The sequence below is a fragment of the Musa acuminata genome, chromosome BXJ3-10 (genome assembly GCF_036884655.1).
Source record: "Musa acuminata AAA Group cultivar baxijiao chromosome BXJ3-10, Cavendish_Baxijiao_AAA, whole genome shotgun sequence".
In the NCBI taxonomy this organism is placed as follows: Eukaryota; Viridiplantae; Streptophyta; class Magnoliopsida; order Zingiberales; family Musaceae; genus Musa; species Musa acuminata.
In genome coordinates, this window is record NC_088358.1 from 23,023,521 (window position 1) to 23,040,397 (window position 16,877).

A 16,877-nucleotide genomic window follows, 5' to 3' on the forward strand; every position below is an offset into this window, starting at 1 on the left:
AATAATCAAGAAGTAGAGATGCCTCCCTAAACTAATGAAGTATCAAAAGGAGGAGGATGAATTAGAATTACCTATAAATCATCCATTCAGGACTCATACATCTTGACCATTGACTTCTAACATCTTCAAAATCTTTGGTTTACCATTAAAATTGCTACATAGATAGTCCTTTTCAGGTCAATATTCTAAGCAATTGTACCTATCAGCAACAATGTCAATGCGAAGACTGTAGATTAATCCTTAAATCAGGTGGAAAACTGATCAGATAGAGGTTAATTAGTGTGACATGCAGTTGAGGTTTTTACAAGGGTTAAATGATTAGAAAGAACATATTTTTTAATCATACATGCATCCCATAATAAGCACATCATCATGGAATGTATTAGTCAAGCTTGTTTATGCCTGAAACCAGCAAGAAATGATGTGTAAGATTCATTTCATTTTGATGATGAAAAATGAAAGAAAACATCTGTATGTGCCAATTGAAACTACACAGAACATTGCAGATGTAGAAGATAAAATCAAGTGGCTATTAGAGACAGATGGATGACATAGAAATAAAGAGTGCACTCATGGAAGAAATAACATTAAGGTTGAATGATCTTGCAACATAACTATTTCATAATTTCCAGTAACAAAAGAAAAGATAGCATACTTTTCTTTTGACATCACTAATGAGTCTCACTGTACAAAACAGTTCAAGAAAAGGCCCATTAGGCGACAATATTTATCTTTTCTGTTTTCACTTTAAGATGACACTTCAAACTAAAAACAGAACAATGACCAGAAACAAGCATTTCAACATTATGGAAGGCATCGATAAGTTTTCTTTTTTTTTCATCACAACACCATGCAATAATCATCACCAAAAGAATTTTGAAAGATCGCAAATTACAATCACCAAACTGACCACCGATACAAGACTGCTTACCTGTTTGACATTTACTGGAGCCTCAATCCAAAAGTTTGGCTTATATGTAGCAGAAGTACAAGGTAAATTGTCGTTGCGTCGCTTACAAGCTTCGTCTCTCAAGCTGTATCTACAATAACCAGTTTCAAGGTTCTCCCCCAACATGGAAGCTGGCTCCTGAGAAATTAACTTTATACAACCTTTGGCATATCCTCTTATGCTGAGGGCTGATATTACATTTAAAGGTACCAACAATGGGCAACTTTTACCTTTGGGCAGCACAAGATGTAGATTCCATATGAAGGTCTATAAGGAATAGCCACAACTAAGATATGAAGGTTGAATCAGTGTCATTGTCTCCTGTGTCAGTCTCCTTCACTTCCTGTATCATCTTGAGAACCTGCCATGTGGTTGGCCTACATTCTGGTGAAGAGTGAATGCAGGCTGCTGCAATGTCGATTATCATCATAAGGCGTTCGTCACAGGCTCCATCTTCCCTTACTGATCGAACCCAAACTGGGAGATCGGGTGGTATGAGGACTGGATGCTGCAATGGGGGTTTCCCCGTGAGGAGCTCCAACAGCAGCACTCCAAAAGCATAGATGTCAGAACTTGGGGTCAGCTCTTGAAGGGAATTCCGAGCTTCAGGTGCTCGATATCCCGAGTCATTCTGATTGTCTGATGGCTCCAAGAGAAATGAGAGACAGCTGTCAGTCAGGCAAGCCTCAAAATCAGATCCTAGGAGAATATTGGAAGATTTTATGTTGCCATGGATCAAACAAGAAGATTGATGGATGTGTGCAAGGCCCTGAACCACATCATCTGCTATCTTTAAACATGAAGTCCAGTGAAGGGGTTTGGCCCGTGTGGATCTTGAACCTGTAATAATGATCAAACTTCTCAGTTCAATCATACAGCAAGAAACATGAATCACTTGAACAGTTTTCATACACACACACACACACACAAGCAATGAATTAATTTGAAGAGTGCAAAAAGATGGACAAAGAAGGGCACAAGGATGCACAATTGACAACAAGAATCCAGCATAGATTTGCCTCATTGGTCGACTATTATGAAACAGATGACTAAGATAAGTGGCATGATTTTTACTACATCAACAGAGTTATTACTTGTATCCTATTATTATCGGTCCTAAATTTTTGCGACTATGAGAGATTTCTATTGACATGCAGGTTTCAGTTTTCTGGGGTCTTGGTATTTGTTTGTAAGTCTAGAAAAGGAGGAGGTTCTAGTATCTTGAATCTGGACATCAGTAAAGCCCTCAACATTAAATGATGGAGTCCGCAAGATGTTTCCCATGGAAACTTACCATTGATAGAATGTATTTGATTGGCATCATCCTCTTAAAGGATTTGGCTTCGAATTCTTGATCTCAAGTTTGTATATAAAGCAAACCTCTACCATCAACACTAGTTCCTTATTCAGATTAGGTCTAATAGACAGTAGGATTATCGAGCTAATTTCTACCGCAAACGTGTCGTGTTTGGATATGTTCCATACCTGCACATCACCTGAGGTTCAACAACCTACACCATTTTCCTGAGAATTGGGATATTCCCCTCCATTTTCTCTGGAGGGATAAATTCTTCATTCTTGGAGTTCATTTCCCAACTTCCTATAGTCCTTGGAATTACAGTACACGACAACTCTCAACAGAGTTTCCCAACTTCCTGCAATGATTTCTTAATTCAATACATCCTTTTTCTCTGCTCACTCTTATTAGTTCACCGACAGAGTTTCTATATGCTGGCAGATCCCTAATCATATTGTAATAATATCTCTTGCCTTTTTTATGATGATTGTTGTTAACAATAATCTCCAGATTATCCTTTCTTCACCCTGTGCAAATTTCTACCATGCGAATTAGCCAAAATTTTCTTGCTGTCAAATATGACCAGCATCTTCTCATATTATGTCTTATCAATAAACAAATGGCAAAGAACACTTAAGATATCCATCACTAGTTCATCACAGAATCAAAGTTAGCGGTTTATAATCTTTCCCCGACCATGGTTTAACAGACATAGCTTATGACATAAGCCACTCACTTGCAGAAACCTCTGGTAACTTCATTTGTTTTGCATACTAGCATTACAGGTTCACTATTGCTAGTGCAGATTGTGGCTGTCCGCAGAGTGCCGAATCCAACCAATGAAGTTAGTCTCACTATGCATACTAGGATGGTGATTCGAATCCAACCAATGTTCGTTCCAAGTTAGTCTCACTCCAGGTCACTGTTCGCAGAGTGCTGAATCTACAAAACTAGATCGGGAGCGTTCCTAACAAATGCCTCTCCGACGATCAAGTCAGTTCTGAGGTTCGATCCAATCAGACTGGTCAAACCGATCAACCAATACTGAAGTGAAGTAGTGTCGTGGGAACGTACCTTGGGGTCCCTTTTATAGGTGACTCTGAGAACGGTTATGCTTGGAATCGTGGACGACAAGAGAGAAACTTACAACGTTTTTAGGCGAAGACATGGCGAGATGTTCGCCAAACCTGGCGCCCACATAGGCTGGCCACACCAATCACGAGTTCGGACAATTGGTCGTTCAGCCATGTATCACCCTGTGGTGAGCACGTGTCTCACGATCCGACCACCACCTACCAGCCATGTGTGATCCCTGTGTTCTTTGGCGATCGACCCATCGGCTCATCAGCCTACTAGCCACGTGTCACCACGTGGCAGTGTTGTATCCAACATGTCACTCTTCACTAATCGACTATGAAAGAAGGATTGACTATATATAAATCTACATTATGAAGAAAAGAGTAACACCAACCTTATTTCTCTTAATGATTCTAAATTAGTATGCAGCACATCTATGACTTGTAAAAGATGCAACAACAAGAAAAAGAATGCAAATTAGGGCTGAAAACAATACAAGTGTTGTGAATCATACCATGTATAAGGGAGTAAAGACTACCATTAGGCTGGAAATCATAAACAAGCAGCCTCTCATCATTCGATCGGAAATAGGCCCGTAAAGGCACCAAATTGGGATGCCGGAGCCGCCCGACCATGTCCATTTGCCGCTCGAAACCCTCCTTTGCCATGGATCCCAGCTTCTTTTTATCCAGCCTTTTCACAGTGACAGCCATTCTGCTATCTAGCACGGCCTTGTACGTTGATCCGAGGCTCCCTCTCCCCAACATTTCGGCAGAGGCCCTCATCAGATGCTCCAAATTATAGATTGGAGCCTCTCCGGCGCAGAACACTAAGCAGCCATTCATGCTCAGCCTCTTCACTCTTTCCTCTGAGATCGCCATTGCTAATGCGGCCGCCGCCTCCAGCTCGTTGCTCATGCTCTCGATCTCCTCGTTGTAGCTCTCCACATTTATCTCTGAGACACTGGTGGCGCTATCCATAGTGTTCTTCTCCAGCGTGAGTATCTCCCCCTGCTGCTTCGTCCTCTTCTTTCTGATGACAAATGAAGTCGTGAAGATCCCTACCAGTGCAATTGCACCTATCAAGAACCCAATCGCCGTCACAGCACTTTTGTGAGAGACCCGCGACCGCGAAGCCGAGCTGGAAAGAAGCGTCGCCCCGCGAGGCGCTGCCGTGGCGATGGGCGAGGGGGCGGCGGCGGATGCGGCTGGCGAGCGGCCTCCTCCGGGGAAGAAGGAGGCGGACGAGGCGCATTCCTTTCGGGCAAGCGCGCCGCAGAGCCCGGGATTGTCGGCAAAGGCTGAGGGGTCGAACGAGGCGAGCACGACGGTGATGGGCACCGCGCCGGAGAGGAAGTTGCCGGAGACATTGAAACTCTTGAGGGAGGACTGGTTGAAGGCGGGGAGGGAGCCGACGAATCGGTTCCCTTCGAGGCGGAGGGCGATGAGGCCGTCCAGGGTGGCGAGCGCCGCGGGGATGGGGCCGGAGAGCCGGTTGTGGGAGAGGTCGAGAGCCCGGAGGCCGCGGAGAGAGAGGAGGGAGGCCGGGAAGGGGCCGGCGAAGAGGTTGCGGTCCAAGAAGAGTGCCTTGAGGCTGCGGAGGCCGGAAAGGTCACCCGGCAGAGGACCAACGAGGGCATTGTCCTGGAGGCTGAGGAAGTGGAGTTGGTCGAGGCGGCCGAGGGTGCCGTTGGGGAACGTGCCGGTGAGGCCGGCGGACTCGAGGAGGAGGCGGTAGACCTTGCCGTCGGCGGAGCAGGAGACGCCGGGCCAACGACAGTGGTCGGACGTGGGGGAGAACGTCAGGCGGTCGCGCGGGTCGGCAGCAGCCTTGAACGCAAGAAGCGCCTGCGCGTCGGCCTCCGGCGAGGCCGTCTCGGACGTCAACCCATCAGCAACACAATGGGAAACGAACAAAGAGTGTAATAATAGTAATAACGACAGTAGTTGTTGAGGGAATCCGAGAATGCAATGCACGCGCCGCTGCTGCATTGCCATGCGTTAGGAGGACTAGAACGGATCGCTTTCTTTCTTCCTCCTTTCTCCCTTCCTCTTTCTTCCCTTCTTTTTGTTGGATGGAGAGAGAGGAGGCGACATGTTTCTGCGGGAGAGAGAGAGAGAAGAAGCGGACAAAACAAAGAGGAGAGAGTGGGTAGGATGCGAAGAGGGGACATGTTGTCACGTGAACGTAAGAAATATAAAGCAAAGGGAGAAAGCAACGTAGTGAGAGAGAGATGAATCGGGCAATGAGAGGAGCGCAGTGAAAAGATAAACGTCGTGTAACACGACAGCGAATCCAACAATTACTACGAACAGACTTCACGTAGGAGTCATAGATCCTATGCTCTCTCTCTCTCTCTCTTCTACGGTGGAGCAGCAAATCTATGCACGGGTACCAGTGTATCTCATCCTCTCTACGGTCCAAGAGAAAGAGAGAGAATGGAAGAGCTGGCACTCGGTGGAAGGTAGTCCGTAGGTCGAGGGACCAAGGGAGAGCAAAAGCTGCGGTAGTGACAGTGCAGGTGCCTGCCAAGGAGGAATGGGGATCGGATGTGGCGGGAGAAGCAGGAGACTCCTGGCTTCCCTATGGCATAGGCACAGGTGGATTGCTTGTCGGGAGGAGAAGTTTGGTGTCGGTTTACAGTGGGGCCCGAATTGGAATCGGTTTAATGCCATGAGAACGATGCTGAAGCGTGGACCTGCTCGACATGTGATCCACAATGATAGTAGCATCAACTTGGAAGCTCACTCCAACCCATGTGAATGGGACTCACGAAAGTTTAGGACGATCGATACTTCAAAGTACTCACTAATTGGTCTTAAAATACATACTCAAATCATGTCAAACATCGTTAGTATCATAATTGAACCGAGCATCGGTCCAATCAAATCTCGAGTCATCAGTTTATTAATTAATCACATTTTTAATTTATAAACAATAAAAATGAATTATATATATATATATATTAATAATATCCTAAACTATGACAGATAAATTTTGTTTTGATGTTTATAGCTTCCTCGATGGATACAATAACAAAGTAAATAGTTTACTGAGATAGAAAAAGAGTATGATGAAGCATCAGACAGATTGTTGCCTTTGGGGAAGGTAATGGGTAGAACACAAACACATGATGCCTGGCTGCAGAGACAAAGAATGGGATGGGCACTTGACATGATTGCTTGGATCGAACCTAATGCTTGCAATATAGTTGTCACATCCAAAACCATGTGATGTGCATATGGATGGGTACATTGATTGTATCTGACCCTTTTGACTGTCTTACCATGTGCCTACAAACCACATTTGTTTGTATTCATGTAGATCCAGCTTGACCTAGATGAAAAACATTTGCAAATCACAAAACAAGTCAAAAATGATTCATATGTTCATCTTTGGTGAAAACAGTATGACAACAAACACCAGGACACTATAGACAATCCCCCGGAAGAAGAAGAGCTAGATAGTTCTAACCACATTGATTCGCTCTAGTTATGCTTGAGCAGTGCCTGTAAGTTGATGTTGCTGATAATAGTAGATTCAACAGCTAATTTGTGCTAGAAAGTCACAAATTCATCAACAATGCAATCAGATCTTCCGAGTGCAAAACTTGAATCTAGATGAAACATAAACTTACATGAATAAAAAGGGACGCAGAATCTTCTAAAGCTTTTCCAAATTTAAATGGAAACTATGTCCTCTTTTCACGTTTTCGGAGACCCATTCGTGATTTTGCATACCTAGGTTTTTTCTGTTAAGAAAAAGAATGTCCTGCTCGTGTCAAATATATAACAACAAGAATTTAAGCAGAACTTGTATGAAGGATACTCCAAGCGCATGCCCTCCCCAACTGATGAATACAAGATGGTTCCCTGCAAATGATTTAGGGCTCCAGTGGAACTATTGGCATCCTGTAAAAAGCATATTCTAATTCAAATTTAATGGAACAAAGCAAGATCGTGCTCATAACAAAAAAAAAAGCACAATAGTATAATAATTTAAAGCTAAGTCTGCTCACAAAGCACAGTTATGTTTATCAACAATAGTGTAAGAAGAAAAATTAAAAAAACACAAATTAGAAAATGATCCAAACACTTGTACATCAGATACCTCCATATTGTAAGAATACAAATTTAAGTAATATCACATGTACCTGGAAATCAACAAATGCAACAGGAAGTCCGTTCTTGTTTTGCATTTTCAGTTTTATAAACCCAGGACATCTGAACATTACACCAGAGTTGTTATAAACAATAGCCAAAAAAAAAGAAGCAACTGAAAAGTAAACATAACTAACATTGATAGCTTATAACCTTGAAAAAACTTGAGCCAACTCTTGCTCAGAACAGTTGGGACCCAGATTTGCCACAAAAAGCGTTGGACATGGGGGGTTACTTTGAGGAGCATAAGTTGATGAATTATTCTGTGCAATCATGAAAGTGTTTTGTTAGACGCAAGAAATCAAATAACAACTTCTCAATGAATTTGCACTTCATAAGTGCAACTAATGAAATTGTCCAAGAGACCCAAAAGAAAGATGAAGGAATCTTTCATATAGTCAAATCCACAGGAGCAAAGCATCAAAACAAGGGAATCATAAGATAAGCAAACAATCAGCAACTAATAAATAGTTTCCATCATGGAGGCCATTTATTGAGGTTCTATTTCATACCAAAGTACATATCTTTCAGATTCAGTATACCAGGTAGTAATCCTGGGTTCACATCAACGCCAACACAACCTACCAATATGATACCATATGCAAGGCATTTCAGAAAGATGACAATGACTAAGCATACCAGATATACTTAATTGCTATAGCTTGCTGCTTGAAAAGAAATCCAGTAAAACAAGCATACCATGAGTTTATCTCAGACCACCACCAACCACATTCAAGTTGTGCACGCTGATTTGTAGAATTCTTTCCTCCTGGATAGCAGTATGTGATACGCACAGATTGCTAATGTGGTTGATCCATGTCTACCATGAAGAAGAAAAGGAAGAGGCAGGCGGTTGATTCCACTTGGCAGCTAGAGAGGGAGGTGGCGGAGGAGGAGAGGGGAAGACAGACAAAAAAGGGAAGACAAGAAAACCACGCTGATGCATCCACCATCAGCTGTTCTATGTGAACTATTCATTTTGCCATGTGCAGTCTATGGTGGTGAGCAATATGCTGTCATTGTTCGTAAAAGAAGGTACCTTTCAAACAGTTTTGCCCTGTTTTTTTCCTTGAGAAGTTCAACATGAGTGTGTGTATGAGAGAGAGAGAGAGAGAGAGAGAGAGAGAGAGAGATTTGAGTTATGTGACTTGAGTTTTTACTTTTTCGATCCTATAAATAAAATTAGAAGAGAAGAAAAAAAAAAGAGATAGAGACAAAAGAAGAAGAAGACGCAAATTATGTTCAACAGTTTTTTAAGTGTCATACATACATACATATAATATGTGTGTGTGTGTGTGTGTGTGTGACTCGGCCGAACCTGACCTGAAGCAATGACCAGCTAAGACTTCCTCCTTCGTATTTCAAACCAGATAACATATCATGCTGCATCCTCATAACTATGCTACCATGTCAGATTACTATTTAGGCACATACACCCACTTCAGAATACTATAAAGAGGAATGAAAGCTCAACCATTATATGGTTCAACAGTTTCAGAGAGCTGCCAACAGTAGGTTTGAAAATTTCCAGAAGAAAAGAAGCCCCTACTATTTCTTATTCAATATATCTGTTGACTGTGGAGATTGTAATGCAAAATGTGGTTTATCAACGAAACATGGGAACAAGGGAGATCAAACTCCTGACAGCCATTAAAGCCTCATAAAGTCGAAGCATCTATCCAAACCTTTGGTCAGGAGGAAGCTATTGGTGGTTAGATGTAATTGATTTCAAGTTTAATCAGCAGAAACAGAAGCATACTGATGCAACCCAGTTCAGATTACATTTAACAACTGGGTTAAGGTCTATTTGATATAATCCTTGTCGAAAGTGATTTTGGTTCATGTTGAGTTCTATTGGTTGACTTGATAGGTTAATTTTCAATATGTTTTACGGGACAATTGGGTTTCTTTCGGTCAAGTGACATGTATTCTTTTATTAGTCAGTATATAATAGTAGAGCTTTAACTAGAGTCATGTTCATGAACAGAATTGTCAGCTGAATTAGTTTTAAATGATGTGTGCAGCCAAATGTTGTTTTCCTTTTTCTAGCTGCAAGTCTCAGACTCTCAAAAGCGAAAACAAGTCAAGCCAGCAATAAACATTTTAACAGTGGGGGTTCAGTCAATAGAAGTTGGTTCCTTATGGTACTTATGCACATATAAAAAGGATTCCCTCCTAGATGCAGACATTTCGCTCTCTGTCCTCTGCTACTCTACTTCCTCTAATCTGCCTCATTTCTTTCTTGGCACCACAATTTTACTTAACCTTACTGTGAAAACAAATCTATTGTTGCTTATCCTTTATTATCAATCTGATAAGGTTAGGACTTGATCTAAAACTTATATGCTCCAGAATACCAAGACTATGCCAAATTATAATTATGTAATTTATGAAAACCAGGAAACCTAATTACATACAACCACATAGGTAATTAGTAGATCTGCTATTTTACTAAGGACCCTAGACGCAAGCTTCATACAATAGCAAAAATTAAAACAGTAACTATTGATCAAAGGATTTATAGAAAAGAACCAAAAAATGTATAAAATAAATTACTGGAGGCAGGGTAATTTAATAGTCTTAAAAGCTCCTAGAAAGTCATCCTCTATACTTCTGACCTAGAACTTTAATAATGATAACTTGGTCTAGAAATTGAGTTAAAGGTCAAATAGAAGATTTCAGCACTAATATGAAGAAGACAAACAAGAAATACATTTGCAACAGAAAATAAGAAAGCAAATTTCCAATAAGGGTTCTATAATGAACATCTGGAAAAAAAATGCAGAAGATGTTTATGTGCTATACAAAAACTTTAAAATAAAAATATATTCAGTCTTATTCTGAAATAGTAAAATTGTTCTAGATTCTTTATGATCCATATGTGGAGTCCATAACAAAAGAAACATAGTAGACTGTCAGTAGTAGAAATCATTGATGAATAAAAAAGGAACACTTGAGTACAATAATTTGATGATTGAAACACAACTAGAAAAAGTAAAACTCACCAACTTATTAAGGTCTGCTTCATAACCAAAATTTGTCTGGCTGCGATTGTGGGCATAACAAGTAATTTCTTAATCAGACACCCCAAGTAAAGCTATAAAACTGTAAGTTACATTTAGATACTCTTTTCAATCTTTTATACTCTAGACTAGATGAAGGAATATATAGTATTAACAATGTATCTAGCATGTTCATAGATATAAGTAGCAAATATGTGCTTAAAGTCATGTGCCATAACCTTTGTGTAGAGGGATAACCACTCAAGCTGTAAGCAGAATTAACCATTCCAGACATGTGAATGTTGCTTCCAGAACCTGCTAGTGTGAAGAATGTGCCAAACATGTGCAAAGTGAGCTTTGGAGGAAGGTGCTTCCATGTGAGTAATTATTGCAAGCTATCAAGATAAAATAGCTAAACAGAAATCAGAAAGGTCAGTGACCTAAAAAAGAATCCATTGACATAGGCCAATCTCAACAGTCGTGAATGCTGCTTTAATAGGTATTGTTTCAAAATACAGGTAGTATGATGCCTACTAGAAAATATGGATAAATTGATGTGGTAAACATAATAATTACTTTTAGTTACCAGTACCAGGTGCTTTAACATGCAAGGAATGGGTGGTATTACCAGAATCAGGAAAGCCTCTTAAATATGCACCAGATCCTCTAACTCGTTTATCAGAAGAATAAGGTACACCATCATCTGTTTATCAAAAATATAATAAGTCCATGTTTGAAAAGAAAGAAAGTTCTGTAATAGGAAGTCAGGAACTCAAGTCATCATGAAAGTTATTAATTGATATGCTAAGTAACACAAAAGGAAGATAAATGGTAAAACAAAATTGTGCACCTGTTCTTGAACGTTTTGACCTGGAGTTAGACTTTGCAAGGTCAATGTATAGAGTTGACTCCCTCTCAAGGTCAAACATCAGTCCCTGTCAGCAGTATTTGATTTCATGATATGTGAGAGAGGTTACTGAAACATGGTAATAAATAGACCCAAAGATCAACTGAATCAAAGTGGAGAAAATCTTGCAAAATATTAAGTTGATGTGTAAGAAGTGCAGCAAAGTCGACATTATTATCTCCACAAAATCTATTATATCTATTTTGTTATAAGTTCTCAAAGTTGACGTTATTATCAAAATCAACATTATTATCTATTACATATCATTCAACAATTTTTATAAGTTCTCAGCACCAATTTAGAATCCTTATTTAGGATTGATGACTATTAAAAGCAACTCAGATAAAAATAAAAACTGCAAATCAGAATTTAATTTCGTACATTTAGAGCATGCATTGCAGCAAGAGCTGATTGTTGATCAGTAAAGACAGCAAATGCATATGCCTGCAGTGTAGAAAGCACAAATTAGTATCCATTAACAATCACATACAATAATATTAAGTGCAATATAAAAACATGAAAAGGAACCCATTACGGAATGCCATTTTACTCGCATCATGGAGAAAAAATGGAATGACCAACCACCAAATTTAGCTTCACTTGTTAATGTTCTTATACCATTCTTGTGTACTACGTCGCTCTGTTGATAGTATAACAACCTATTTCAATGACAATCACTCATTTAAAATTAATTCGATCCTGTATATATATATATATATATATATATATATATATATATATATATATATATATATATATTGTTGTCATAAATTATCACCAAGCTTAATATTATGCATTCATCATCAGTACATTTCCACTTCAAAGCAAAGTTCTGAATACCATACCATCCTGATGTATCAATCAATTGTCGGTATGATATGTATCGTATTGTACCAAACTGAACCAAGTATACCAACACATGGTACACTAAGATGTCCCGATATACTGCCTGTACCAGTCCTCTATTGGACTGATGCGTACCGCCATACCGAGCAGTATGGTTTGATATTACAAACCATGCTTCAAAGTACGATGAAAATTTTACTGCACTATCAATGAAATAGTCTCTTTAGGTTGCCTATACAGATCTTCTCATAGACTCCATATTGGTGTGAGACTAGTGAATTGTGCTGCCCCTCTTATAATATAACAGCTTATTGCAATCATAATCACTCTTATTTAAAAAATGATGTGTATGTTTCCCCTCAAAGAACCACGCATTTTCACTGCGTTGTTATGAATCAAGGAAATAGTCCGTATTATTCTTCATCGATTTACATTAGTACTCCAAAAGAAGTTCCATAAGATAGCTTTCACATACATTGAGCTGAATTGAACACTGTCACTTACAGTCGGTCTCCAAGCAAAAAGATCAACTGCCAGATTCTCAAAACCAAAAGCAAAACAATCTAAAGAATCAAAATTTCTCTTATATTTTGAATAATTCCAAGAAAGAAGACCTAATACCACTTCAAAACCCTAACTTTAGGAGTTACCAAAACCTAACCAGGTCATACGAAAACTAAGCAAGAAGAAGGATGTAGGACAGCAATCTAAAGGAAAAAGGAGGAAGAATAAGAATAATCGCACCTGAGAGGACTGACCGGAGCTCCTGAGCTGGGCGGACTGGTACCCAGGAAACTCGCGAAAGAGGTTATAGATCTCGCGGGGCTTCACGTCGTCGGGGAACCCGGCGATGAATAAGGTCCGGACCTCGTCGCGCGAGTACTGGTCGGTGGGCGTGTCGTAGGTGGTGCCGTAAAGTGGCGGCTGGTGGGCGGGGTACGGCGGGTGAAGGTGGTGCTGGTGCGGCAGCATCGGGTGATTGTGCGGCGGCGGAGGAGCTCCAGGAGGCCCCGCCGCGTGGATCGGCGGCGGAGGGTGGTAGGGGTTGTGAGCGGCGTCCGGGGGTGAGTGGTAGTAACCGGTGGCCATGTCGTCCATCGATACCGCCCGTCGAAACGTTTGCGCTGGTGACGATTAGCAACCGTGCCCAATACGAGCAAATGTTTAAACGGGTCGGATTCATTCTCATCCAAATCCGATAACCAACTTGCACATCTTACCCAAACCCGTGAAAAGTTTCCTGTCAGTAGAAATCGATCACAAAATAACAATGGTTCTTTTATATATATATATATATATATATATATATATATATATATATATATATATATATATATATATATCGACGAAGAAAAAGACGATGATGGATCCCACACAAAAGAAAAGGCAGAGACGATATAGGAAAGCTGCGTCTCATTACGAGAGAAGGATCCGATAAAAAAAAGAGACAAGAGCGATACAAAAAGGTGAGGATGATGATGATACGAGCAAAACCGATAACCGATCTGATAGAGACAAAGGTAAAAAAAAATTTTCATAATACTCTATAAGAAAATAAAGTTTTCAGAGGAATTTACTAAATTTAGAGATTTTTTTGAGAATATATGTATAGTACCTTTTAATATTTTGCTCATCATAATAATTAAATAACGAACTTTATAGCATTTAAAGATCAATGTTAAGTGACGAAACTAACAACCAAATGTACATGCAATTCTTGAGGGATTTGATCAAATTGGTATATAGGTGTTTGCAGGTTCAATTATCAACATATGCCCTGTCTTTTATGTGTCTTGAAAAATACACCAGCTTTAGCCAATTGTTTTATGAAAATGACAAGAACAAGCTAATCTTTCAACTTGAATTCTGCTTGTGTTTCTTAAGATCTAAATCAAAAACTGTAACCATATAATGTTAAGACATGATCATAAAAATACAAGAACAATATGGCACAGGACTTGCTAGTTTAACATCATTCCACAAGTAATCACAGCCCAGTTCTTCATGCAGCAAATTGAACACAAACACTTCCCAAAGATACAGAAAAGGCCTCCATCGATTACCTTTGGAGGTCAAACCTTTGTTCTATGATGAACTATTGAGTGTGTCTGTGCAGGCTCATGCTAAGGTTGGGCTCGACTGTCTGACACTAGTAGAGAGCTGACCACCCAAAAGAGCATCAGTTAATCATGGCACTTCATCTGCTATATTCTATGCTCATCTTCAAAGACATCATGGTACAGCAAATGCTTGATGCATGTTATCCCAGAATAGAGATATAGTTCGCACATTCCACAAGGAAAAGTTGTCTTATGGAGGATTGTTAGGCTAAGAGATGCAGAGGAGGAAGGTGAAGAAGACCAAGGATTTGGGAAACAAGAGATTAGTTTGTTGGAGATCGGAGATCATCTTTCTGGATGTTGCTTGTGACCAGCATTGCAGTTTCTGGTGTCGTATATCATGAGAACATTGCGTTCAGAAACAAAGCATGACAAGAGGAAAAAGGGAAAGCAGAAAAGAAGAAAAGAAGAGAAAGACCAGCACGGAAAGCACAGCACGAGCAGTCTCCTCCACCTGCTACTGCATGTTGACAAAGGAAAAGAATGCACTGCAACAAAAGAAGCTCCACTTTCCTATGGGCTTCAAAAGAAGCTGTGAGAAAAAAGGAAGTCAAGAAACATGGCTCAACATGAGGGCAAAGTGAGACAGCCAAGCTAACGATCAAAGAAGAAAGAAAGAACGGTGGTCTTAATTCTCTGTAGATGCTATTCAATCTGCATGCTTCCATTCTGGGCGCAGTGGGAAGAGCTCCAAGGTCTGATCACCTGGCCCACTCCCTTCCACGTCCAGCTCATGGCGGCCCCAGCTCCTGCACTTGCGCTTGCAGCTGCCGTCATGGCACTCCCTCGTTTCTTCTTCCTGTAATTCACCACCATGCATGACCATCACCGAAGTAACACGATCGCACGAAGTGATCAGGAGAGAACTTAATGGTTCGTACTTTGAGACTGGAGAGATCAGAAGCAGTGTTGGTGGCAAGGGCGAGGAGCGAGCTGCGCTTTAGCTTCTGCCGATCGCGTGCCTTGTGGTTCTGAAACCAGTAGAACACGTTCTTGCCCTCGATCCTACCGTACTTGCCAAGCTCTGCAGCGATCCGCTCGATCTGGGGCGGGTTCGGCGTTCGCATGCCACCCTGGTACAGCGCCTCCAGTACCTCTATCTGCTCCGGCGTCGGGTTCCACCGCGTACCCCCTGACTGCATCTGCAACTGCAACTGCACCCAGTAATACGTCCCTCATCAGGTTTCGGCGACAAGTAGTAATTGACACCAGTAGAACTGGTAAGGCAACAACCGCAGGCATGAAGACCTACTAGTGAGACATTAAGGTTTCCGGAGGTGCTTTTCGAGGTCACCGGGCAATCGAAGCTTTTCAAGAGAGGAGAGTTCCTGGTGTCGGCGGTCGAAGCAGCAGCGGTGGAGGTGAGCTTCGGTGCAAGTGGACGGAGGCGCTTAGACTTATCGGTCGTCAAAGAGGAGATGGAGGAGGAAGAAGAAGACGAAGAGGAAGAAGGGAGTTGCTCCCAGAAGCCTGACATCAGCTGCTGAACCTTCATGGCTTCCTTCAAGAATTTAGATGGACATGATATGGAGCTTGGAATTTATAGTGAGTTGCTGATGTTAGTATGACAAGGGTGTGTGTATATATATATATATATATATATATATATATATATATATATATATATATATATATATATATATATATATATATATGGTGGAAGTAATGATGTTAAGAACTATAGTGACAATTTATGTCTTGGAGCAGCTCCATATATGATCATTTGAGTTCATGGCTACATATTTATGCTAGCTAACACATTTATCTTCTTGTCCAGGGAAAAGACCAACAGATCTTGGTTAAGTGCATCAGCATATGATTGAGCTTTACAGGTGGGTACATACAACACTTTTTTTCTACTTTGTGCCTGTTGAGATTATTTTATTTGTAAGAAAAAAAAATCACTGTTAACTGCTCTTTAAAGAGAAAAAATAGTCTGTCACAAATTATTTGTAATCTCTGCTCTCCAGGAATAAATAACAATTTAAAATTTTAGATTGTAGGTCAGACTTAATATATCTTTAATTATCTTTACCTCCATCACCTACATAAATATTTTGCAACCAGAGAGATTCACTGCATCACACTAATGTCCAAGTACCAGATGGATCTAATGAAAATGTAATGCTGCTTAGTAGGAACAGTGAATCAAAGGTTCTGCCATGAGGCAGACTTGGTGAGGTTTTTTGTGCAGATGGGGTCACAGTGCGTGGAGGACATGGCTGGGACCGGAAAGCATGCAAGAGAAGGGAAGACCAAATGATGGGGAGAGTTTGACTTTGGGGTGGAGTGGAAGAAAGAAAAGGTGGCGTGGGATGGGCTGGTGTTGTTGGCTTCGAAGTAGAGAATGACAGGAGTCAAATCGGTCGGTTCTTCCTGCTTTAATGATGAGTTGCCTCCATGCTTTTGGGTGGAGATGCAATGAACAAGATTCCTCCAATCCCCGGAATGGAGAACAAAAGGGTAAAAGAGAAGTCAAAAGAAGTTGGAGTTGGAAGAAGAACTGATACACGTATTAG

General features: G+C 40.8%; 3 protein-coding genes across 7 annotated transcripts; all 3 read right to left on the reverse strand.

Annotated features, from left to right (window-relative positions):
* Positions 1–697: 697 nt before the first annotated feature.
* Positions 698–5,479, reverse strand: LOC104000346 (probable inactive receptor kinase At5g67200). The gene is made up of 2 exons (XM_009422366.3): positions 3,838–5,479; positions 698–1,789 (listed from the first exon to the last, which is right to left on the reverse strand). The coding sequence occupies exons 1-2, from the start codon at positions 5,318–5,320 to the stop codon at positions 1,236–1,238; spliced, it is 2,037 nt and encodes a 678-aa protein (XP_009420641.2). The 5' UTR covers positions 5,321–5,479; the 3' UTR covers positions 698–1,235.
* Positions 5,480–6,492: 1,013 nt separating this feature from the next.
* On the reverse strand, positions 6,493–13,378 carry LOC135651732 (uncharacterized). Of its 5 annotated transcripts, none has more exons than XR_010501918.1 (11): positions 12,983–13,378; positions 11,774–11,836; positions 11,336–11,420; positions 11,114–11,188; positions 10,725–10,803; positions 10,489–10,528; positions 7,637–7,746; positions 7,477–7,546; positions 7,152–7,234; positions 6,961–7,063; positions 6,493–6,659 (listed from the first exon to the last, which is right to left on the reverse strand). XR_010501918.1 is itself a non-coding variant. In XM_065172113.1 (10 exons), the coding sequence occupies exons 1-10, from the start codon at positions 13,334–13,336 to the stop codon at positions 7,015–7,017; spliced, it is 1,005 nt and encodes a 334-aa protein (XP_065028185.1). In that variant the 5' UTR covers positions 13,337–13,378; the 3' UTR covers positions 6,682–7,014. The 5 variants fall into 5 exon arrangements, 2 of the variants coding, with proteins under 2 accessions (XP_065028185.1, XP_065028184.1); XR_010501917.1 differs by lacking the exon at positions 6,493–6,659 and adding an exon at positions 6,682–6,832; XR_010501916.1 differs by lacking the exon at positions 6,493–6,659 and adding an exon at positions 6,682–6,880.
* A 247-nt stretch (positions 13,379–13,625) lies between these two features.
* LOC108951491 (WUSCHEL-related homeobox 4) lies at positions 13,626–15,894 on the reverse strand. Its single transcript, XM_065170337.1, has 3 exons — positions 15,611–15,894; positions 15,240–15,512; positions 13,626–15,157 (listed from the first exon to the last, which is right to left on the reverse strand). The coding sequence occupies exons 1-3, from the start codon at positions 15,851–15,853 to the stop codon at positions 15,008–15,010; spliced, it is 666 nt and encodes a 221-aa protein (XP_065026409.1). The 5' UTR covers positions 15,854–15,894; the 3' UTR covers positions 13,626–15,007.
* Between the last annotated feature and the right edge of the window lie 983 nt (positions 15,895–16,877).

Coding starts and splice junctions, on each gene's coding strand:
- LOC135651732 (XM_065172112.1), bottom strand. CDS start 13,336: ATGGACGACATGGCCACCGGTTACTACCACTCACCCCCGGACGCCGCT. Junction 11,421..11,773: donor CTGCAATGCATGCTCTAAAT/GTACGAAATTAA, acceptor TACTGCTGACAG/GGACTGATGTTTGACCTTGA. Junction 7,064..7,151: donor GGGGAGGGCATGCGCTTGGA/GTATCCTTCATA, acceptor GAAAAAACCTAG/GTATGCAAAATCACGAATGG.
- LOC104000346 (XM_009422366.3), bottom strand. CDS start 5,320: ATGGCAATGCAGCAGCGGCGCGTGCATTGCATTCTCGGATTCCCTCAA. Junction 1,790..3,837: donor TCTTTACTCCCTTATACATG/GTATGATTCACA, acceptor TCATTATTACAG/GTTCAAGATCCACACGGGCC.
- LOC108951491 (XM_065170337.1), bottom strand. CDS start 15,853: ATGAAGGTTCAGCAGCTGATGTCAGGCTTCTGGGAGCAACTCCCTTCT. Junction 15,513..15,610: donor GAAACCTTAATGTCTCACTA/GTAGGTCTTCAT, acceptor TACTGGGTGCAG/TTGCAGTTGCAGATGCAGTC. Junction 15,158..15,239: donor CTGATCTCTCCAGTCTCAAA/GTACGAACCATT, acceptor GGTGAATTACAG/GAAGAAGAAACGAGGGAGTG.